Below are 23,491 nucleotides of genomic sequence, written 5' to 3' on the forward strand. Positions count from 1 at the left end.
TATTCTAATACTTTAACAAGCGTAATTTTTTTCAGTATGCATTTTCATAGCCTAATTCAAAATCGCCAGCTCTACAAACGAATTCAACCAGGTAGTAATATCCACCACCATTTAAAGAAACAGAAAGCTATTTAAAGAAATAAAAGGAACTAATCTTAGACAGCGAGGTAGGAGCCAATATGGCAAGACCGAGTAAATCATGGCTTGAAGGTAGCAGTTGTTCATAGCATAGGCGATGTCGGCTCCACCATAACAAGCTCATGTGAAATACGGCTCATGATAAGCCTAGCACATCCATTCCACGCAACCAAAAGTGGGCTAAATGTTTCCCAAAAGGAATGTACGGGGCTCTAGGCTCTATTGAAATAAAATTTTCAAACACCGACTCCTTGCTGAGTGCGCGAGGCTGCTGCATCCACCCATACACCTGACAACATACCGACACCTTTTGCAACCCTCCGTCGCGTCGATGAGGCCTTTCACACGTCTACCGTGATGCACCCTTCGCTAAATTAAGGTCATCGCTGCAACAACCGGCGTTGACTTCGTCTACTGTTGGCTCGGTAGCCTCTTTCTGATGTGTCGCAAGACGCTCGATCGCCATTCTACCCGCACCGTTTTTCCAGAAACAGCAATATCCTCCATTCGCTCTTCAGGTCGCACCTCCTGACCCATTGCCTAGCCACCCATATATATACTGCTCTAATAATCACCCTAGTTCCACCATACCATTATTCCATCTCAGCACACCAACCCTCCTACGCTGACTACGGCTCCATGCCATCACCTACTGCCTATCTCACCCTCCACGCTTCACGCTCCATGACTTGCCTTTGTTCCATCAACTGTAGTACAATAGACCTGTCCCAAAACTCTATCGCAACACCCTTTTGTAGTCGCTTTCCCATTCTTCGGGTTACTACTGCATTCCTTCGATGGCATAGAGCCACCATATCATCCATACACCCATACTAATTGGTGGAATTTATCGCCATAATGGCGCACGACATTCGCGGTTCACGATTCACGAAATTTTTCAACACGATATGCATTTTTGAGTGAAGTTCTCTTATGTTACGCGTTAGATTTTACAAGGAGATTTATATATATATCAAGTTGGCAGAAGTACGTTAAAGATTGGCCAAAGTAAGTTGATTGCAGCGTCTGTTTTACATTTTAAACATAGGTTGAAATGCAATTACAGGGGTCTAAGACAGGTAGCGAGGCCAAGTATGGGCCGCCAACTCACATTAGACGCAAGCCGTATAATTTGATGCTAGAACTCCTTGAAAGCCAGGCGAATCGGAAATTGGTGAGTGAGTACGAAGCAGATGGTACGAAGGTTTTGGCGCAGTTAGAAGCTTCTAGGGGGGTGAATCCGGCAATGATTGACTTGCAGCCAGAGATCCAATGGTTCATGAGACCCTTTTTGTTGGATTTTCTTATTGAGCTCCATTCATCGTTCAAATTACAGCCACAAACATTGTTTTTGTGCTTGAGCATTATTGACCGTTACTGTGCTAAGAGAATCGTGTTCAAGAGGCACTACCAGCTCGTGGGATGTACTGCTCTTTGGATTGCTGGCAAATACGAAGATAAAAAGAGCCGGGTGCCTACGTTGAGAGAGTTATCAATAATGTGTCGTAACGCATACGACGAAGAGATGTTTATCCAGATGGAGATGCACATATTGGCCACACTCGAGTGGTCGTTGGGTCATGCAAATTTAGAGGAATGTTTGCAACTAGCCATTTCGTCATGTAACATCACCACCCACGGCACTCCGTGTAAATACAATAATACAAGCGACAGATCGAACTCCATGAACAATGCATCCAAGGTATCAGCCGTCACTGCAGTGGGTCGTTTCTTGTGTGAATTATCATTGTACGACAAGTTTTTCTTGTCGGTTCCGTCATCACTCATCGCAGTAACAGCCAACTTAATGTCCTGTTCCATGCTACAAATTCCTAATGCATCTGCTTCATTGCGAGCTATATTTAAGAAGTACACATCCGAATCTAATATTCCCGGATTCGATTTTAATGAATACGATGAAAATTCCGAGAATAGACAACCCGAAGTTGAAGGTCCCTTCTTGAGTGGTTTCGATTCATCCTCGCTTAATACTATTAGAAAAATCTGTTTAATGCTTATCGTACAGTTAGGTAAAGTAACTGAAGTATTATCTAAGAAATATGACGATTTGGGAGTTATTCAAGTCGTCAAAAATTTTAATAATCGCTACAGCTTTGCGGTTTCGGCTATTTATGAAAACCAGAATATAATCCAAGAAGCCTCTATGATAGATCTTGCTAATTCGAAGCTATGCAACCTCGCAGACATAGTTTTGCAACTTCCAAACCTGAATCTTGAAACGAAAAATGAACATCCTGTTCCTTTAACCCCACCATCGGCAACTTCACAGTACTCAGTCTTTTCCAATAAGAGTCTGGCGTCAGTCTGCACACCAATACATTCAACTTATTTGCCTAGTTCAGAGAGAATGGACGATTTTTCGCCTATGCAAGATCCAGGTAATAATGGTTGGTCATCTCCTGCCTCATCTGCTAAAATTCACATATAGTAAACTCGCTGTTACCGTTTATTGAGAGTATCAGTAGTATTGCATTAATTCAGTTCTATTAACTTACATAATTTTAATAAAATATTAATTTACGTAATTAACTATAAATACCTTGTGTAAGTAATTGGAACTGATCATATAACCTTGTATATACACTTCCAATACTTTTACCAATTAAGCCCGTTTCCACAAATGCATCACATTCTTCGTCAGTTAAATCCAATTGCAATCTTTGCTTCAACAAAACACTGGTTTGAGAACCATTTTTGAAACATGGCAAACTAGAATCCTTTTGCATTAGATCAACAATATTGATTAAGTGATCACAATTCTTTCTTAAAGCCTTAAATGATTCTTTACATAATTCCTTAAATTTAAGATATTGAGCGCCATCCAAGCCTCCTAATACTTCAACGTATTCAAATATCAACTTAAAAGGTGCAGCTTCAAAGCCAACACTGCCCGGTGAATTTGATAATAAGAATCCAAAATCAATATGAATAATATGACCTTCATTGTCCAACATAATGTTACCATTATGTCTATCCTTTATTTGGAGAAGGTAACAAATGATTGAGTAAGCAGCCAAACTTCTAGCAAAATTACTTTGGGCCTTTTTATATTTGTATGAATCTTCTTCTCCATAAACCTTATTAAAATAATCCTTGAGTGAAGCAACTTTACCTTTCGGATTTTCACCACTTTTCAATGTTAAGTCTGTTAAAGTTTTCTTGATCGAATGAATCGACATGGCATTATTAATTGTCTCTACAAGACCAGTATTCGCACTTGTAACTATGATTTTCATGTTTTTTGTCCATACACCGACATTGTTTGTTTTCCAAATGCTTGAAATCATTGATATTAATTGGCAAGCAAAAGCTTCCTGTGGCAAATCATCACCATTTTTTGCAATCACCGAACAAAGATCCCAGTTCTTTAAATGCCCATAGGCACTAGCTTGTCTTATACGATTCTTCTTAGTCGCCCAATCTTCACTTAATTTGAAATCATTTTCTAGCTTCCTTTCACCTGCATCAGTTGAATTTTTTCCTACATGAACACTTTGCATAGCTTGAATCTGCTTATAGTCAATGTTCTCAAATTTATCTTGCAATGCTTTCATAGAATCAATAATACGTGCTCTAATAGCGGCAGTTTGCTCAGTATTTGTCTGGCCTGATTTTTCAAGTTGCTGTAACATGACTGCAGCTATTCTCATTTGAGTAGATAAGTCCTTCGTGTCCAAAGTAGGAGTTCCTGGTGAGCTAGGTGAAATTAAGTCAGGTGTTTGTCTTCTCTCTGGGTTTGGCTTTTGTGGTGCAGGCAGCGATATATCTACTCTATGTGTGCTCATGTCGTTTGCCTGTCTTGAATTCAAATGATTGGTAATGAAACTCTTCTCGTTCGAAAGAGCTACGACAGACATATCACCTAAATCAGCCTCGTCAAAGCTTGTGTTTGCTTCAGTACTTTCATTTTGACGAGGAGAATCAATACTTGATCGAGCAAAATCAGTCGTGGATGTTTTGCTGCGTCTGCCACTAGCATAAACAGAATCATGGGTGGATTTGCTAAGGATAATGTTTTTATTGTGCTCACTCAACGGATCAAAATCCATTTCTTCGCTCAAATATTCGATTAATAACAAGAATGGGACTCTCTCGGCTGAGTTCAAGACACATGCTTCATTCACATTAAGTTTAATTATTCTGTGAAACTTTTTATTTTGTTTACTACTAATTGGTAACAACTGAGGAATGTCAATTTCCGATGGAAATATAGTGTTATTAATGATTGAAAGCTCGGCTCTTAAGGACGTCAAACGTGCTTCTTTAGGTACTTGAGACAATCTCATCGATATATTTTGCAAACCCATCATGAACTCAGTTTCCTTCTTAAAATAATTTACCTGTAAATACTTAATCTTCTGGTCTTGATGCATTGGAAGAATTCTATGATTATTCACATATTTGTGGTCTTGTAAATCTAATGAAGCAAGTGATGTCGACGATGAGTCAGATATGACAGGTGTAATGGGCATTTCATCGAGTGACCCTTCTCTATTATTTGATCTCAAATCAGGCATTGAGTGGAATGCTATTTTGTTTTCTTTCAAAGGTGGTCTTGTGTATATATCCGCATTAACATCGACAAGTGACTCCGATTCCAACCCAAGTTGTTCAAGCTCTTTTGCTCTCTTAATGAAGGATTTTTTGGATATAATTCTCGTATTTATCTTTATATCTCTTTCGAGCGAATAGTCACTGTTATAATGCCTATCTTCCAAAGTATCCAAACTGGACAAGGTGGCCGAAGTTGGAACCTTATGTGGGGTCTTAGAGATATCATCTAAACCCCCTTTCACCGATTCATCATGTGTCTTAGTAGTACCTGGATTCGACAACGAGCGGTGTACATTATCGGTCTTGACATTTTCACTATTCGACGTTGCCCTTCCTCTATTTTTGAGGGTCAAATTTTTGGTCAATGACTTGTGGAAATTAGCCAATTTAAATAAAAGTGATTTCTGCTGTCTTCCCTGCGATTCAATAATAGGCCTGGAATAAGTATTGATCTGCGGAACAGCAATTGAAGCCAAAACAGCACCACACATCGCGATGGTCGGTTGCAAGTTTTCTCTGAACTCACTATGTTTCTTCTGTGCCGCTGGTGAATCATGCAAAGCCTCCTGGTTGAACATCACGTTCTGAAGCTCATTAATAAAACTTCTCACAATATGAAACGAGTAAGATTCCGGATCATTCTTCAACTCAAACACATACGCTTGTAAATTCCAAAACGTTATCAAACAAAAATGAGGATATTTCCTACTATAATCCAACAAAAAGTCATTTAATGCCATCGATTCCGTTTCAAAACTCACCAATAATTGAATAAGCTGTGGTATATGGAATTCAACTTCCAAGTAGCTGAAATTGTAGAGCTTCTTGACGAGGTAATGATGGACTCCAATGTTGTCTATGTGGATCTTTAGCTGATACAAACATTGGAAGATATCAAACGTAGGAGACTCCGTCAATTCAAGCAATGACTCATATGCTTGCTCCATTATAAGTGTTCTTATTCCGAATACTATGGAATGTTAGTTATTTACTATATAGTGCTATATATGAAAAGGACAATTCAACAAATCGGATCACGTGACCGTCCTTTACTGAATCTATAGATTCCATTACTAAGTACGGGGACAAGTCAGAATGGTAACGGGGATTAGTGATAAACAAGAGGTTGGATGGCGATAGTCCATACAGTTAGCCTACTGCTGTTGGTATATCTCTTTAAATTTTTGGTTTAATTAATATAGTTCATTATAAAACTACCTGATTATATAAAAATAGAACTCAATACGATTAACAAGTATTATGTAGACTATATATCTAAACAGGAGGAGCATCCGCAGGAGCAGCGGGAGCATCAACAAAATGTTCTTGTTCAGGGGTCTCAGTAGTGTTCTTTTTAAAAGCGGGTATTTGGAGTGACGCATTGTCAATCTGACCCGGTAATATTGGCATAGTATCGAAGATGGTTTGTCTTAAGGTTTCAGGATCGCTCTCCAAATCGAATCTCTTGTATATGACATATTCTAAATCTTGAGCACCTTTATCTTTATCGGTGACAGGTCTAAAGAGCTTTGGATGGAATTCCACCCCGTCTTCGAGTCTCTTCTTTGCTTTGATACGTTGGTCGCCTTCAACTTTCGCCTTTTCGTTGGTAGCAAGTTCGTGATCTCTCTTGCCCAACGCATTGATAGTTGGAGCCCACAAACGGCGCGATTCGTATTCCAATTGTTCTTCAATAGGTCTCGTCTTTGGCTCAAAGATCCTGGTAGTAGAAGTATCAAAGAGCACTTCCTTCTTACCCGTGGCAAGATTCTTTATGTCCATGACCTCATTCCATTTACCAGTAATAGAATATAATGATTCACCAGTATTAGTATTTTTTATAGTACCTTCAATGGCATCATAAGTACCACTTATGAACCCTTTCGTTTTGAAATCGATATTAGCTTCAAACCCGGTCTTAGGACACTTGATAACCATCTGATCTCCCAATTCATACCGTAATTTGCCAAATAATATACCTCTACAGTATACGTTTGGCTGGTTCATTATATAAGTTTCACCGCCCCTGTTTCCTAATTGCACATGTCCCCATCCGTTCATAAGGGCTGCGGATGAGTTACCCAAAAATTTCGATTGCGGAATAACCACCCCGTCGACTCTAATCTTACGTTCTGGTATCAAATAGAAGTATGAAGATTTTGGTGGATGGTGCGATGTCTGTTCAGATATGTAATAAGCTGTGCTATCCCCTGGAAGGTTATCCCAGTAGCACGCAAAAAGCTCTCCCAAGATTGGATTTAATGGCTTCTTGACTGCCTTTGGTGCAATGTGCCATGACGCCAAGTACCATTTCACCATCAACACAAATCTCATCAATGCATCGTCCGTTGCATCGGCTTCAAGCAAAAGGTCAGGGATTTCGAAGAAATTGGTAATTCTCTCTAACATAGATTTCTTCTCTAAAATAAACGTGGGGAGCGTAATTTTCGACAAATCACATCCTGGTCTTAATTGCGAGATAATGCCCATCAATATGGACTGTCCTTCATTATCAATTTCGTCAATATCATCCGTATCGTTTGAACTGTGCTTGCTCCCTTCTGGAACTCCTTCTTCAGTTGCTGTCTCACCCACTGGAGTCGTTGTGCCCGAATTGCCACTCGAACTTTGACCCCTATCTGATTTAAGCTTTAACCTGTCCAATTTTGACGTTAATCCCATCCTGATAAGCAATACTACTGGTATATCTGGTTAAAAAAAGATCTTAAGGTTCCTTAGATAAAGCGCAAATTGTTACTAAATTTCCTTCAAGGCCCGCGAAATAAACGTATCTCAATTTCTGGGCCATTTTTCAGTTTTTCAACCATAATTTCCCACGCTACAGACCCAATTGGGTATTGAAACTGACAATACACGTAATTAAGAATGGTCTCGTAGAGTCTAGTTGGTTAAAATGGTATTTGACCGTTTGTAGGGTTGGAAATCCTTCTAATTGTAATATCCATATCCGGGTAATACCATACACCATCTCAAGGAAATTCTGGAAGAAAGACGTATGAATAGTGTTTTTAGTAGTCAGTAATATAACAGGAGTCTCATGAATTATCAAGCCTATGGAGTAACACCTCCTATATCAGTGGCCAATCCTACGCCGAAGGAGAACAGTTTGAATGATTCGTTAATCAAAGAATTAAAGGCGAGAGGGTCGTTTGAGAGCGAGGCAGCGACCAAGAAGAGGGTAGAGGTGCTTCATATATTGCAAAAATTGGTTGAGGAATTTGTTTACACGGTGTCAATCAACAAAAACATGAACGAGGGGATGGCCAAGGATGCTGGGGGGAAGATATTTACGTTCGGGTCGTATAGGTTAGGGGTTTATGGGCCAGGATCAGATATCGATACGTTGGTTGTGGTACCTAAGCATGTTACTAGAAGCGATTTTTTTGATGTTTTCGAGAAGATTTTGAGGAAGAGACCAGAATTAGAAGAGATAGCGCTGGTTCTGGATGCATACGTCCCAATTATTAAGATGGAGTTTGGAGGAATCTCGATAGATCTTATATGTGCCAGATTGGACATCCCTCGGATTCCCAAAGACTTGAAATTGGACGATAAGAACTTACTTAGAAACATTGACGAGAAGGATCTTCGGTCGTTGAACGGTACTAGAGTTACTGACGAAATTTTGACTTTAGTGCCGAAGCCGACGGTATTCAAGCATGCGCTTAGGTGTATTAAAATGTGGGCCCAACAGAGAGCCATTTATGCCAATGTATTTGGATTCCCCGGTGGTGTTGCTTGGGCGATGTTAGTGGCAAGAATATGTCAGCTTTATCCAAACGCGGTAAGTGCTGTTATTGTCGAGAAATTCTTTCATATATACGCCCAATGGAGCTGGCCCCAACCGGTGTTACTTAAGCCGATAGAGGACGGACCTTTACAAGTAAGAGTCTGGAATCCAAAACTCTACCCTCATGATCGTCAACATAGAATGCCTGTCATCACACCCGCTTATCCATCAATGTGCGCCACTCATAATATCACCAGTTCTACTCAGAAGATTATTTTAGAGGAATTCAAAAGAGGCATTGATATAATGAGTCAAATCAGCATGAATAAAAGCACCTGGTCTGATCTCCTTGCTAGACATACCTTTTTCTATAAGTATAAGTTTTACTTATGTATTGTAGCAGCAACTCAGGGCTCGGCTGAAGATCATCTTAAATGGGGAGGAATGGTTGAAAGTAGATTAAGACTTTTAATTCAAAAATTAGAAATGACTGAAGGCATAGAGATTGCTCATCCATATGTAAAGCCTTTCGAAAATAGCTATGCTTGTGAAAATCAAACCCAAGCTGAAGAGGTTATAAACACCTATGGAACTCTTCAAGGTGAAAGTATCACCAAGGATCTTCCAGAGCCAAAGAAAGATAAAGATAAAGAAAATAATGAAATAGAAAATAAAGAAAATGAGAATAAAGAGGAAGAAAATAAAGAAGGAAAGCCAAATTCTGAATCTATAGAGATTCACCTTACAAAGCTCTTCGTTGGTTTAGATATCGACTTAAACAAAGGAAGCGACAAGAAACTTGACATCCAGTATCCATGCTCTGAATTCTTCAATATATGTAAGGGGTGGCAATCATACGACGAAAAGCTTCATTCTATTCAAATAAAGCATGTCAAACTTTACGACTTACCAAATGATGTATATATCGAAGGAGAAGAAAGACCAGTTAAAAATTCCAAACGGAAAAGATCATCGACAAAAGATCAAGGTAAAAAGAGGCCTAAGAGTGTCGGTACTGCTACTACGGTAGCAAGTAGTTAATATTATATTTTTTATTATTTCACTATATAAACCGATAAAAAAAACTTCTTGCGATGCAACATTACTTTTAGTTTCTTAAACTAAGGTTCTCCAAATTCTTAAATACATAGGTACCTCCTCTTCATTTGTATCTCCATCAATCTCATAATTCATTAAATCAGTATCATTTTCCCGTCTACCCGTATCTAAATCTATTTTGTCCAACTTTATATACAATCTCCAATTTCTCGAATAGATTTTATGACAAACATAAAACAACAATATCACGAATACTCCTAAATAGTTTTGGAAGAAACTCTTTACATTTGCCTGGCCATTACTGCCAATTGGAAATAATGCAACCCAGAATTGGACACCCAACACAACTATAAGGAAAACCATGGAATAAAGAGAGCCCCAAATGCCTGTAATCGATGTGAATGATAATTCATCAGTAGATCTTCCTTGATACCTCAAAGCAGCCCTGAATCTTAAGTGACACAATCCAATACTAAACCATGAAAAAATGGTAGCTAACCCACTAACACTTAACAACCAATTAAACACTTCACCTTCATTTTCATAAGCACTAAGGAAACATAACAACCCAAAAACTCCTGAACATGCTAATCCTGCTAGTGGTCTACCACGACGATCAACATAATTAAGTATCTCGGGCCCTAATCCTTGGGCTCCTAAACTTTGAATTGTACGAGAGCATCCATAAACAGCTGAATTACCCACGGAAAGGACTGAGATTAAAATCACGGCATTGAAAATTGAAGGCAAAGCTTCAATACCACCGATTTTAATTGCAATAACAAAAGGAGATGCAGATCCACTGCTAGATGATCCTAATAATTCATCTGAATCATACGGCACAATAAGTCCAATGAACATTAACGATAAAATATAGAAAAGAAAAATTCTCCAGAAGACTTGCTTGATGGCTTTTGGTAATGTTTTCTTTGGATTAGCTGTTTCAGCTGCTGCAAGCCCAACCATTTCTGATCCTGCCAAACTGTATGATGCAGTCACAAACACGGTACAAACACCTTTAAACCCATTTGCAAATGCTCCAGGATTATGAAAATTTTTACCACCAATGAAATGGTGGGTTGGACCGCCTCCGCAGACCAATACAACACCTAATATTATAAACCCGACAATTGCAATTATCTTGATTATGGCTAAGAAAAATTCGGCCTCACCATAACCCTTAACCCCAAATAAATTTATAACGAAAATGAAGATATAAAAGATAACCACCCATGCAACAGGGTTGATTGAGTTATCCCAATATTGAATCGACATCGCCGCAGCAACTAATTCTAGCGGAAGCACAATTAGCCACATTAAAGCATAGTTCCATCCCACTGCAAAACCCCATGATGGGTCAACAAATCTTGTAGCATAACTTGAAAAAGCACCACTGATAGGAAAAGCAACACATAACTCCCCTAATGCATGAATAGTACAGAAAACCATCGTACCTACGAGCCCCCAAGCTATAAGCAATGCAGCCGGTCCACCTGTTCTCAAAGAAGACCCACTTCCAATTAATAAACCAGTCCCCACACTTCCACCAATTGCAATCATTTGTAAATGCCTATTTTTCAAATCTCTTAATAAAGGTGACTTTGAGGCACCTATATTGGCTTTTTCTATGTCATCTAACTGATCGTTATATTCTTGTGGTTTCTCTTTCTCTGGTCTCTTGAATGAATCTCTAAAACTCTGCCATCTCGTTGATGTGTTCTCGTTTGTTCCAGAGTCATTGGAACTGAATCCTCCAATAGCACTCTCGACAACGCTTCTAGCATCATCCTTATCTGACATAGCTATATACTTACTCTATATCAGAAGAAGATCATAGGAAATATCTCCAACGTTTTTTTTGAAAAAACCCATAAGGCATATCCTGTTTGGAAAGGTTAATCTGTATGGCACTTTCGTTAATGCAGGTTTGCGACTCTTTTTCACTTTCTTTTTCCGCTCTTAAACGGAAACTACAGCACCTCACGAGCCTATAGAATAGCTAATATAGTAATTATAGTCAGATAGCAAACAAGGTAAGCAATTAGGCCATATTTTACTTGGGTACTTATCATCTACTTCCTTAAAAAACCTGAGCGATCAATCTGCTCAAAATACTTATAAGATGCCATTAAAACTGACTCATATTTTGCAAAAATTCTCAAAATTAGTGTCTTAAAAAAATTAATCGCAAAAACTTCGAATGTAGCCTAGTATAACGAATGATTAAGTTATTCTTAATATCACTGATACAAGTTTTGGAAAGATCAAATATAAGTGTGTAGTAGCCACATATCTTAGCATTTATCTGTATGTAGTACTCTCAAAATTTTTTCTATATCTTTATATATTTTACGAATATAGTATCGTATCGGTAACTGATACCAAATGATATCTTGACTTCAGGCTTATAGCAAATCCTACACATACATGGACACCATATATCTATATATGTATATATCTACATATATATTGTATGTTGCTTTGAAGGTATAAGTATAACTTTGTTTCTGGAAGTAGGGTGTACCAGCATACAAAAAAAAAATAAACTATAAACTTTATAAAAAAAACCTCTCTAAAGTAAACGAATATAAACAAGCATAATCTAATCTAATCTAAACGGTTATAACCCTGTTAGTCTTTTCCATTTTAGAGCTATCTACAATTTAGTAAACCTTAATCGATTCGAGCGGTTACATTTATTCTCAATCTCGCTTTTAATCGGTAATGAAAGGATAGCGAGGGTAATAAAGGGATGCGCGCCACACGGAGTTCGAATTTTGCGTCCTACTATGTAATACAACACGATGCCTAGTGCCAAATATAGCATAGACCGTTGCCCGTAATTAGACATTAGTTACATCAATACGATTTTTTCATTAGAAGTAGTGTTTATTCGTGAAAATCTATTTCAGGTAAGATATTAAAAAGAAAAATACTATTTATTATATGATATAATATCCACCCCAACATAATAAAGCCACTAGTAATAAAGCGAGCCTTCCTTTCGGAGTACAGACAAACCAAAGACCTTGGCCAATTGAAAAGTCACTTATTCTTCTAATATATCCTTGTATAAGCTTGTCGAGTACGGTAGGTTTCATGTAAATTTGAGTTGTGCCAATAATCGATTCCTCAGAAACATTCAATCCTTGGTCGTTTGTATCGTGTTGAAAATGATTATTAGGAGTTTCACTGGGAAGCACCTGTAGGTAGCCATGTGGTGAAATAATAGATTCAGGAGGATTTGTGGGAACGGTTATTGATAAGTAGACTGGTCGATGATCTGACGAAAGTATGGACTGTATGGAGCCGTATTCATGTATCTGGGGCCATATCGAAGCTTCCTTTTTGCGGGACAAAACCAGACGCAGATTATACTTATACGTTGATTGATACAAGATCCTATCACACCACGAAGGAGACCGTTTACGATTATATATTGCGGTGTTCAAGTGGTATTTGTAAGTGGGCCTGAAATTAATACATGCCTCACTAAAACCAGCAAATATATTATCATTGTGTCTTCCTTGTGTCAATTCATCGTAATTTCTGACAAGATCTTCTATATTACCATGGTTGAGTTTGCTCTGGTCTTGTAAATTTAAAAGCTGACTAGACGAAGTAGAATTGGGATCATACTTTTTAGAAGTACGGTAGTTTAGATCCCCCATGACAAAACAATGGGCCTTTGGTTTCAATAAACTGTAACCATCCCCAAAGTCCATAGATCTCATTAATTGCGTGACTTCGTTATTTCTCTTCTGGAAGTAGTGATCGCCTTCATAAGCAGATAAGTGGAAATTAGCAAATGTCATCTCCACCATGCCTTTCGTAGATTCATGCCTTCCCTCTGGCATATATGATAACCGTATACCTGCTGCTCCTTTCATCGAAGAATACCCGTATCCGCATCCGCTTCTGCCTAGTCTAAGTTTATGAAATTTCAGAGGGTATGGAGTAATAGCAATAATACCGATTGCCCCAATATGGTTTATACCAATTGTATGGAATTTGACATCTTCTGTCCCATATTTTCTATTCAACGCCTCAATAAAGAACCTATTAAACTTAATCAAGTGATTACTTGCACTCTCCGTAAAACATCCATCAATAATTGGACATAATTCTTCTAATCCAAAAACATATAATGTTGATAATTGCTCAGGTAATGATTCAATAATTTTTGGAAGAACCAATTCATAATCAAGGATTTGTTTATTACAGTTATAAGTTAATAAATATAATGGAATGTTATCATTATTGTCTGTCATTTTGAATTATAGCTGTCAATTATTAATAGTGATTATCTTGATAAATTAAATTTCAGCCTTTAGTTGAACTGTGCGCATGAAGATACTAAAAATTAGTTTAAGAGTTTTGTTATAAATTTCACTTTAACAGTAAATGTCTTTGCTCGAATCACAACGGTCTATTCTAGAAGAAATAGATGTTCTAGAACAAGCTATTTCTGAGAGACTTCAAAGAAATCCTCTGTTGTTGCCATCATCTCAGAAACCAACTGATGTGACAATGTTATCATCTAAGAAGAGGCCTATGAAGGAAGAGTTATTGCAGCAACATGAGTTAAATTTCTTGAAAAATAAGTATAAGAGACACTGTCTAACTATTTTAGAAAATAAAAGTAATAAAAGGAAACACTTTGAAGAGGAATCAAATAAGTTGAAAGACCCATCATATGAATTTAAACTATTTGATTCTATGTTGAGCGACATAAAGCAGCATCATGAAATCCAAACCGAGAGAACCCAAGATGAAGATATATCCAAGATCTACAAAATGTACTCTAGTGCACCAAAGGCAGAGGAGAAGCTTAATAAGAATGACAAATTAAAGGTCAAAAGGAAGTATATTCTTAGCTCAGTTGCATCACATATTGACTTCGATGAGATGTTCACTCCTGATGAATTATACGGAAAATATCTAGATTTATTTCCATTCTATGAAACGTATAAATCAATAATAGACCATAACATTACGTATGTTGAGTATTTATACATTTATGATGAAGTTCCGTATGAAACAACGAAGAATAACAACGCTGCGTATTCCAAATATATTAAAGATCTTGCAGAATATTTATTGAAATTCATAGAGAAGGTTCAACCGTTGTCGAGTATTACTGACCTTCAAGCAGATATGGCGAAACAATTTTCAGCTTCATTTAAAGCACATACGGATGGAAAACCAAACGATAAAGGTGAAGTCTATTGTGACGCATGCAAAAAATTGTTTGCAAAGGAATCGGTATATAGGGGACACTTGAATGGTAAAAAGCATCAAAAAAACGTCAAGAACCAGAATAATTTTGCATCTGACACTCCAAATTCAAACAGAGTTAGAGATTTGGAATTCTGCGAGTTCAGAGTAAGATATTTAGGGCAGAAACTTAATGAATATAGAACTCCAACCATATCAAATGCAGAGAGAAAAGCAGCGTTGACAGATAGAGAACGGACGGCAGAAGCTATTTCAATTGTTGGCGATGAATCGGACTACACAACAATAAACTCAACCTCTGGTAACGAATCCGATTCGAATGAATCCAGTGATAACGATGAATATAATATGAAAGATTTACCAGTCGGAGTTGATGGGAAACCAATACCCTATTGGCTATACAAACTTCAAGGATACCACAAGACGTATGAATGCGAAATTTGTGGCAACATAACGTACAAGGGTAGGGCTGTGTTTGCTAAGCATTTCAATAGTGCCAAACACCAACAAGGTTTAGGTTGCTTAGGTATTAGTGATGATTATATGCCATTATTTAAAAGTATAGTTAAGATTGATGAGGCAATAGACTTATGGCGTAGATTAAAAAAGGACAGAAGGATTAAGGAAGGAGATACTGAAAATGCTATCGAAGTCGAAGATGAAGAAGGGAATGTCTTGTCCGAAAAGGACTACTTAGAATTGAAGAAACAAGGCCTATTGTAAAATTGTACATAGTCAAATATATGCGAGTTTAGCCGTCTCGGTATTATCACTGAAAAATTTATGTAATCCGAATCATTTTTTATATTTGCATTTCGTATATTAAGCATCACAGCTTTGATGGTAATATATAGAAATAGATTACTGCAATTCAAATATAAATTCTCTAAACATTTCTATAAAAGCTTAAGTTCCATGTCGAAAGAGGAAGCAAAAGGTGTTAAAAGATCACCTTCTCCAACGGATATTAATCCTGCTTTAACGCCAAAGTTAAGAGATTCATTGGGATTTCGAATGAAAAGACAAACTATAGACAAAAAGACTTTAACAGCATATCAGCTGCTCGGAGGCGAAGAATCGAATGATGATACAAATACATTATCTAAAACCAAAACCATCCACGAAGAAGAAGCTGAAGGAGCAAGTTATTCTATTGACGGAAGACTTAGAAGAGTTAATCCGTATTTTTTCACTTATTTGACGTACTGTAAGATGAGATGGAGAGATAGGAAATTACTTGATATTTTTGTTAATGAATTTAGGGATAGAGATGCTGACTTTTATAAAAAGACAATTGCTGCAGGTCAGGTTACCTTGAATAAGAAGCCTGCCGACTTGGACTCCATAGTGAGAAACGGAGACTTAATTAGTCATAGATGTCACAGACATGAACCATCAGTAAGTTCTCGTGAGATAAAAATTGTGCATGAAGATGAAAATATTATAGCCATTGACAAACCATCAGGTATTCCGGTACACCCTACAGGTAGATATCGTTATAATACTATAACTAAGATTTTTCAGCACGAGTTTGGTAAAGTTGTGCATCCATGCAATCGATTAGACAGATTGACAAGTGGCTTAATGTTTTTAGGTAAGAATGCTAAAGGTGCAGATGGTTTTGTCCAACAAATCAAAGATAGAACAGTTAGAAAGGAATACATTGCGAGGGTAGTTGGTAAATTTGATATAGAAGAAGTTGAAGTAGACAAACCATTAAGAACCATTTCTCCTAAGCATGGATTAAACAGAGTTGATTTCGAGGAGGGTAAAGAAGCAAGGACTGTATTTAGAAGAATATCTTACGACCCTGACTCGAATACTTCTATCGTAAAATGCTTCCCATATACTGGAAGGACTCATCAACTTCGTGTGCATTTGCAATATATTGGACATCCTATAGCTAATGATCCAATTTATTCTAATTCAGCTGTTTGGGGAGAAAATTTAGGCAAAAATGGGGAAGGAGAGAATGAAGACATTATAATTAAACTAGATCGTATTGGCAAAGATAAGGCGTCATCAACTTGGATACATCCTCAGGAAGACGGAGAAATTTTATCTGGTGATTTATGTGATATCTGTAATACTGAGTTATACACTGACCCAGGCCCAAACGACTTAGATTTGTGGTTACACGCTTATAAATATGAAGCAGCCGATAAATCTTGGTCATATAAGACAGAATACCCAGAATGGGCTACTATGCCTCATAGAAAATATATGGAATTAGCATTAGAAATGGCAAATAAATGTGGTGAAACGCAAACGCAATTTAATGTGGGTGCAGTATTAGTGAATAATGGTGAAGTACTAGCAACAGGGCATTCTCGTGAATTACCAGGTAATACACACGCTGAACAGTGTGCATTGGAAAAATATTTCGAACAATCCGGTAAAAGAGAAGTTCCTCCTGGCACCGAAATTTATACTACTATGGAGCCATGTTCGTTGAGATTAAGTGGTAACTTGCCATGCGTTGATAGAATATTAGAAACAAGCATTAAAACATGTTTTGTGGGAGTTGTAGAGCCGGACATCTTCGTAAAGAATAATTCCGGATACTCTAAATTGACTGAGCATGATGTAGAATACATTCATATTCCAGGATATGAGGAGCGTTGTTTGGAAATTGCTAAAAAAGGACATGAGAAAATTGAATAACTTTGATTAAAATAATAAATTATATATTATTGCATATTATGTTTCATGATCAGATACATCAATTATCACCTCTCTCGTTGAATAAACAAATACGTCTCTTCTGTTTTGTCCCGTAGAATTGTTCAAATTATTAGAATCTCGCCAATTTGAAGAATTAGTGGTTCTATGTATGCCATTATTATTAACAAATCTAATAGTGTTATTATGGTCGTTACTTGCGTGATTTTCCCGATTTTCATTGCCTCTACCCATTGAGTTCTCACGTCTATGGTTTAAGTTATCCATCCGTAATATTTCAACATTATTTGCACTTATAGGTGTTCCTGTGAAAGCACTTGCTGACCTCGGAATACCCAAACCTTTGGCAATGACATTATCTGTTATATTTAGAAATGTTTCTTTTGCTCTTCTATAAGTCTCGTATATTGATTGGAAACCTTTATCATTACCATCAAAGTGCACAGGACGATAACTCTTGTGGGCACTTTCACCATCCCGGTGAAGGTCATTTCTATTTCTGCTCTGATCACTATCGTTGACTCCTTCAGGGGTACGTTCATTGCCACTTCTGCTATCAGTCAGATTAGCATCATTTCCATCTTCATTATCTTCATCATCTTCACCGTCTTCGTCTACAAATAGCTCGAACCTGTCAAGCTCATATAACTCATCTTCATAAAATTTTCTTCCTAGAACACCTTCTTTTTCTTTTGCTTTCATTATGCTATTATATTTATTACACCATTCCCAAGGTATTACAACACCAATATCGTAAGTAACAACGGAGAAAATTTCCGACAATTCATAAACCCAAGCATTCGAAACGTCTGCAATAAAGAATGCAACAGGACTATAAATTAATACAACTGTTAGTAAAGTTATTAGCCAAATTTTCTTATTGGCTATTATATAATTGATTTTCATTAATACAAACACGGAAATCAAAGCCGCGTAGCACACACCCATGGCAATTCTCACCAAATACTGAAAAGCAGGTAAAATATCACCAGCTTCACTATCTTCAGAAAACGAATGGAATCGAGAGATTGCCCATAAAACTTGTGAGGTGATAGATGCAGATACTCCAACGAAGAAGGTCAACCGCTTATCTTTCTGCCTCAGGAATATACGCATAATGATCTGAACCTGATTAATCTGTAGCAAAAACACAACTATAAGGTCTATGATATTAAGTGTCAAACTTGAGTTCATAAAATCAAAGAGCATTGCTCCATGCAAGAACCCCTGTTTCTGTTGTTTATGAAGCTCAACTATAGCCATAATTACGGCAATTAGCAAGTATAATGAAGATAAAGTAGTGGATGCCCTTAATAACAATGAAGGCTTGATTGTATAATTTGTAATGACGAATATATTCAAAAACCAGGTTATCGCGGCCAGGATCGATATGGAGTAAAGCACAGGCACCACACTGTATGCGAATGACCCTTTAGAACTATTGGACGTGAAATCATGCCATGTCTGGTCCGCTATCGGCAAAGACCCAGCAAATTTATTTAACATTAGTCCATTATTAGTATTTAGCATAGGAACGGCATGTTTGTAACACTTCTGTTGAAAAATGCTTCGCCTGATGAATTGTGATTCAAAATTTGAATTTTGTGATATCAATAAACCTTCTGGAAGAGAAAGCTGTTCACAAGCCGGATACAGAACTTCTGGCCCTTCGTCTAGTCTCCAATACATTCCATTTAACAGTGAGCTAATTATAAAGAAATGTTTCATGACGCCCTGCCTTGTATTTAGTTTAGACAAGAAATATTGTTCACGACATTTTGAATAATACGACATTGCGACCGTAAATGTCGTTAAGACAAGATGGACCAAAACCTCAACCTGGTCATAAATCATGACATATAGGTCTGTTTCACAAGCTACAATAGGTTTATTATTAGTGACAAATAGATCACGAGAAGCAGAATAGATACCAACATATAAAAGAAAATGGTTTCGACTGGTGAAAGTGGTACGGACTATGTTTCTACGTTGGATCCATCCTCTCAAATTCAAGGTACAAACGCTTTATTGTCAACTCCCAGAGCAAATCATCAGCGTTCAGATTCATCGTATTCAAATAATTATTCACTTTTAGACTTTTATGGAATGGATTCCCCACATATAGGCTCACCAGAAGTTAAAGAGAATGGAATTATAGATGAAACTATCGTGGTTAGTCGAAATGGGGATGGAATCACTGAATCAACAAACGACGATACGATAGAAATACAAGCAGACGATATTGGATATCGTGAAAGCTACGTCAAACCAACTAAAACCTCTAATATAGAAGAACTTTTGCATTCACAATTTAATAGATATGGGTTTAAAAAGGAATCGACCCATCACAATATAACTAAGGAAGCATACGACGAATGGTTTAGAGATTACTCGCAATACAGCATCAAAAGAAAGAAAAAATGGCATGTTTTAATGAAAAGCAACGGGTTAGAATTAGAATCAGATGACACAATTCCCACTCGGTTTCCTCCCAAGTCTGATAAAGTTAAAAAAATGGTTCGAAAGGGTATACCTGCTGAGTGGAGAGGTAACGCGTGGTTCTTTTATGCTGGAGGACACGAAAAGCTCAATAAACATATAGGAGTCTATGAACAGATAGTACGCGATACGAAAGACATACACAACAAGGATATCGAAGTTATTGAACGTGATTTGAATAGAACGTTTCCTGACAACATCTACTTTAACGACGTTATACGGAATCGTACTTCTAGTACATCATTCAATAATAACACTTCCGAAACTTATATGATAAAGTCGTTGCGTCGAGTTCTTGTAGCATTTGCACATTACCAACCACAAATCGGATACTGCCAATCGCTCAATTTTTTGGCGGGGTTATTGTTGCTTTTCATGGAAGAGGAAAGGGCATTCTGGTTATTGGTCATTTTGACTGAGAGGATTATTCCCAAGGTGCATTCGGCTAACTTAGAAGGTGTACATACTGATCAGGGTGTTTTGATGCTTTGCATAAAGGAATATATTCCGCAATTGTGGTCCATTTTGGGGAAAAACTTTGAAGGAGAGACATTATCAGAGGATAAAATCTTAGCTAGATTACCACCCGTGACGTTGGTCACTTCTTCATGGTTTATGTCAGTATTTGTGGGCATACTACCAATAGAGTCTACCTTGCGTGTATGGGATATTTTGTGGTACGAGGGTTCCAAAACCATCTTCAGAATGTCGTTGACCATTTGCAAAATGTGTTTGGATAATCCTCACTTTCAGCATACCAAGCTAGAAGGTGGAGGTGGTGCCGAAATGGAACAAATAGAATTATTTCAATTTATGCAAAACTTTCCCAAAACCATTCTTGACTCAAATGCACTTATAGATAATTGCTTTAAAAAAATTGGTGGATATGGATTTGGCTCATTGTCTCAGGATGAAATTAACAAATGCAGGGAATTTGTATCCAAACAGAGAGCAAAATTAAATAGTAAGAAGAGCAGTGTTGCGGCAGAGATGAGCGAAGAAGAAAGGAAAGCATTAATTTCAACGGGTACTCCATTTGACTACGGTGATAATGATATTCACGATGTTTATGGTTTTAATAGGTCAATAATGAGTGGTGTTACTTGGAACAAGAATATTAGTAACAAAATGAAGAAGAAGTTTAGTAGAAAATCTAAATAGTTATTTAAATGTACATTATTATACTGAAGTATTGATTAGGTGAAGCATGGTATTCACACTACCCAAAATATATCATTTGGTTGATCTAAGCTTATTCTGTTTGATAGTCTAGTAGTCGTATATCCCAAAGCAATGCAATATCCTTATTTAATTTCACGGGCATTAGACCCAATATTTGCTGTAAGTATCGGAGTTGCTTCTTATTATTTGTACGAACAAAGAACTGGAAGACCTGAAGGGCATCATTTAAATGAATTGGTTATGAGGAAGTACACTTCATGGGTTAAGCCAGAAAAATAGATTTAATAATGATATAGAATCTAGGACATGACGAAATAAAAAATATGGATGAAATAAAGAATATTTGGTTGAAATGAAGGTTAATGCATAATAAATTATGAAATTTATTGAGATCTATGTCAATTCAATTACTTGGGTCGAGAAGCGGAGAGCTTTGAAGTCAACGACATTACGTCTATCTAGGGTATGATTATTATTTTTAGTATTTATATAGCGTATATTATCATAATAATATATTAGTATCATTTAAAACCACTTTTTAATTTCGCTAATGCTTTGTTAGCCAAGTCTTCGCTACCAAGGTCTTCTACCAAAACCTTATATATTTTAGCCCAAGTATCTTCCGATACGACTAGAGAATTATTGCTGACATCAACAGGTATGACGTCCTCAATCTTGTCATCTGTAGGATCTGCTGTGTTATCTGGCTCTGATGTTGGTTGGTTTACCATACACATGAATGATATAGCTTGACCTTCATTAACCAAAGAAACCAATGATGCTGTGTCTTGAATGACCTTACCCTTTACTAGCAATTTCAAATGAGTAGGTTTTACATTAGCGTCCTTCAATAACGGCAATGACTCAATCAAGTCAGATTTCATTTTGTAAATTGTGTGAGAAACTGGCACTTTTGACAATTGAGTAGAAAACTTGAATGGTGGTTTTATAGACTTCAAAGACACTTCAGTGGTATTCTCTGTTGTATTAGTTTGTGCTGATTTGCCTTTTGGCAATGTAACCTTAATTTTAGGCAAAGATGGACCTAAAGAGGACAACTTATGATAATCTGCTGTCGAATAAAATTGATCAGACTTGGCATCTGCTGATAAACCAATGAGTTGCAAGAATTTAGAAGCAAACTCTCTTTCATTCTGAGCGGAAACAGACATAGTATTATATGTGATTTGTGTGAAATTGTTTGTTAAATATGTTGATACAATATCTTCAAGATTTGTGTTCTGAAATCTCAATTTTGTTAGGACCTTTTTTTAACCGACTAAATCCGTCTGTATGGCAAAGATTAAATTCTTTACCACAAGTATCACATAATCTGTATACCTATTAGAGAATGAGTTTCTTCAAGTCATTTAAAAAGAATCAAGCCAATTATACACCATTGTCCCAAAATGATGATGGAGCACCTTTACCAGCACCGGTAACCAATAGTAGTGGTTCCACTCCGAATTCATTTAAAACTCGATTAGCTAAACTCAATCCCTTCAGAAATAATTCTGTTTACCTTGAAGATGATGAAAATTACGTTACCTCCGAACCTGGTTATTTTGAATTGTCTAGATGGGATAGAATGTTGATCTTTGGATTAACATTTGCGGGATCAGTGTCGTGTTACTTAATTTGCATATTTTTGTTTCCAATTTTATCTTTAAAACCAAGAAAGTTTGCATTATTATGGTCTCTAGGATCCATATTCTTCTTAGTTAGTTTCGGTGTGTTACAGGGGTTTAAAGCTTACATGCAACATTTATTTCTGTCTACCAGGATAATATTCACAATTATATTTGTTACAAGTATCATATTAACCTTAGTAAGCTGCTTATCATTGAGAAGTACGTTACTTTCTATAATATTTGCGGTGATACAATTGATAAGTGCCATTTGGTATACTGTTAGTTACTTCCCTATGGGACAGCAAACATTAAATCTAGCTGGAAGCGTTGCTAGGAGCCAAGTCGATAGCTGGATAAGATCTTAAAGAATAACATGTCTAATAATGTATAACTATATAACTATATCTCATATTTAATTACTATATACTTTTAAAAATCCTTCTTCATCCAGTTCAGAGAATTCAGTAAATGCAGTGCTTAAGCCTTTTTCCACCACTTTTGCAATAGCTGCATTAGCAGTTGAATCTACCTTGGAAGCATGTGATAATCTCACAGCCATTTCTCCAATTTGTCTTAACTTCTTCTCGTTGTAGGGGTCTAGGATTCTATTCAAATTCTTAATTGCTTGCATCGCCAAAATATACTTGCCTTCTTTACAATATAAATCAAAAGCCAATTCCCAAGTTAATCTATTATCCTTAGCTTCTTCAGTTAAAGGTTTCACTAAATCAAATAA

General features: G+C 37.0%; 13 protein-coding genes across 13 annotated transcripts; 6 read left to right on the forward strand and 7 right to left on the reverse strand.

The window, feature by feature from the left end:
• Nucleotides 1–1,192: 1,192 nt before the first annotated feature.
• CCN1 (Ccn1p) lies at nucleotides 1,193–2,587 on the forward strand (the record flags this gene model as incomplete). Its single annotated transcript, XM_015612821.1, has 1 exon — nucleotides 1,193–2,587. One exon carries the CDS (start codon nucleotides 1,193–1,195, stop codon nucleotides 2,585–2,587), a length of 1,395 nt encoding a protein of 464 aa, XP_015466347.1.
• Nucleotides 2,588–2,684: 97 nt separating this feature from the next.
• PIKA (1-phosphatidylinositol 4-kinase) lies at nucleotides 2,685–5,660 on the reverse strand (the record flags this gene model as incomplete). The annotated part of the gene is made up of 1 exon (XM_015612822.1): nucleotides 2,685–5,660. The coding sequence occupies one exon, from the start codon at nucleotides 5,658–5,660 to the stop codon at nucleotides 2,685–2,687; it is 2,976 nt and encodes a 991-aa protein (XP_015466348.1).
• A 328-nt stretch (nucleotides 5,661–5,988) lies between these two features.
• Nucleotides 5,989–7,395, reverse strand: OBPA (oxysterol-binding protein related protein; the record flags this gene model as incomplete). Its single annotated transcript, XM_015612823.1, has 1 exon — nucleotides 5,989–7,395. One exon carries the CDS (start codon nucleotides 7,393–7,395, stop codon nucleotides 5,989–5,991), a length of 1,407 nt encoding a protein of 468 aa, XP_015466349.1.
• A 376-nt stretch (nucleotides 7,396–7,771) lies between these two features.
• Nucleotides 7,772–9,505, forward strand: PAP1 (polynucleotide adenylyltransferase; the record flags this gene model as incomplete). Its single annotated transcript, XM_015612824.1, has 1 exon — nucleotides 7,772–9,505. The coding sequence occupies one exon, from the start codon at nucleotides 7,772–7,774 to the stop codon at nucleotides 9,503–9,505; it is 1,734 nt and encodes a 577-aa protein (XP_015466350.1).
• A 75-nt stretch (nucleotides 9,506–9,580) lies between these two features.
• HIP1 (Hip1p) lies at nucleotides 9,581–11,323 on the reverse strand (the record flags this gene model as incomplete). Its single annotated transcript, XM_015612825.1, has 1 exon — nucleotides 9,581–11,323. The coding sequence occupies one exon, from the start codon at nucleotides 11,321–11,323 to the stop codon at nucleotides 9,581–9,583; it is 1,743 nt and encodes a 580-aa protein (XP_015466351.1).
• A 1,142-nt stretch (nucleotides 11,324–12,465) lies between these two features.
• AC631_03997 (phosphoinositide 5-phosphatase) lies at nucleotides 12,466–13,794 on the reverse strand (the record flags this gene model as incomplete). Its single annotated transcript, XM_015612826.1, has 1 exon — nucleotides 12,466–13,794. One exon carries the CDS (start codon nucleotides 13,792–13,794, stop codon nucleotides 12,466–12,468), a length of 1,329 nt encoding a protein of 442 aa, XP_015466352.1.
• Nucleotides 13,795–13,927: 133 nt separating this feature from the next.
• Nucleotides 13,928–15,484, forward strand: AC631_03998 (SF3a splicing factor complex subunit; the record flags this gene model as incomplete). Its single annotated transcript, XM_015612827.1, has 1 exon — nucleotides 13,928–15,484. One exon carries the CDS (start codon nucleotides 13,928–13,930, stop codon nucleotides 15,482–15,484), a length of 1,557 nt encoding a protein of 518 aa, XP_015466353.1.
• Nucleotides 15,485–15,676: 192 nt separating this feature from the next.
• On the forward strand, nucleotides 15,677–17,425 carry AC631_03999 (bifunctional DRAP deaminase/tRNA pseudouridine synthase; the record flags this gene model as incomplete). Its single annotated transcript, XM_015612828.1, has 1 exon — nucleotides 15,677–17,425. One exon carries the CDS (start codon nucleotides 15,677–15,679, stop codon nucleotides 17,423–17,425), a length of 1,749 nt encoding a protein of 582 aa, XP_015466354.1.
• A 36-nt stretch (nucleotides 17,426–17,461) lies between these two features.
• On the reverse strand, nucleotides 17,462–19,132 carry RIM21 (Rim21p; the record flags this gene model as incomplete). Its single annotated transcript, XM_015612829.1, has 1 exon — nucleotides 17,462–19,132. The coding sequence occupies one exon, from the start codon at nucleotides 19,130–19,132 to the stop codon at nucleotides 17,462–17,464; it is 1,671 nt and encodes a 556-aa protein (XP_015466355.1).
• Nucleotides 19,133–19,390: 258 nt separating this feature from the next.
• AC631_04001 (Rab GTPase-activating protein) lies at nucleotides 19,391–21,103 on the forward strand (the record flags this gene model as incomplete). The annotated part of the gene is made up of 1 exon (XM_015612830.1): nucleotides 19,391–21,103. One exon carries the CDS (start codon nucleotides 19,391–19,393, stop codon nucleotides 21,101–21,103), a length of 1,713 nt encoding a protein of 570 aa, XP_015466356.1.
• Nucleotides 21,104–21,645: 542 nt separating this feature from the next.
• AC631_04002 (uncharacterized protein) lies at nucleotides 21,646–22,296 on the reverse strand (the record flags this gene model as incomplete). The annotated part of the gene is made up of 1 exon (XM_015612831.1): nucleotides 21,646–22,296. The coding sequence occupies one exon, from the start codon at nucleotides 22,294–22,296 to the stop codon at nucleotides 21,646–21,648; it is 651 nt and encodes a 216-aa protein (XP_015466357.1).
• A 179-nt stretch (nucleotides 22,297–22,475) lies between these two features.
• On the forward strand, nucleotides 22,476–23,120 carry AC631_04003 (uncharacterized protein; the record flags this gene model as incomplete). The annotated part of the gene is made up of 1 exon (XM_015612832.1): nucleotides 22,476–23,120. The coding sequence occupies one exon, from the start codon at nucleotides 22,476–22,478 to the stop codon at nucleotides 23,118–23,120; it is 645 nt and encodes a 214-aa protein (XP_015466358.1).
• A 47-nt stretch (nucleotides 23,121–23,167) lies between these two features.
• Nucleotides 23,168–23,386, reverse strand: AC631_04004 (uncharacterized protein; the record flags this gene model as incomplete). The annotated part of the gene is made up of 1 exon (XM_015612833.1): nucleotides 23,168–23,386. One exon carries the CDS (start codon nucleotides 23,384–23,386, stop codon nucleotides 23,168–23,170), a length of 219 nt encoding a protein of 72 aa, XP_015466359.1.
• Between the last annotated feature and the right edge of the window lie 105 nt (nucleotides 23,387–23,491).

Source organism: Debaryomyces fabryi (assembly GCF_001447935.2).
Source record: "Debaryomyces fabryi strain CBS 789 chromosome Unknown contig00096, whole genome shotgun sequence".
Classification (NCBI taxonomy): Eukaryota; Fungi; Ascomycota; class Pichiomycetes; order Serinales; family Debaryomycetaceae; genus Debaryomyces; species Debaryomyces fabryi.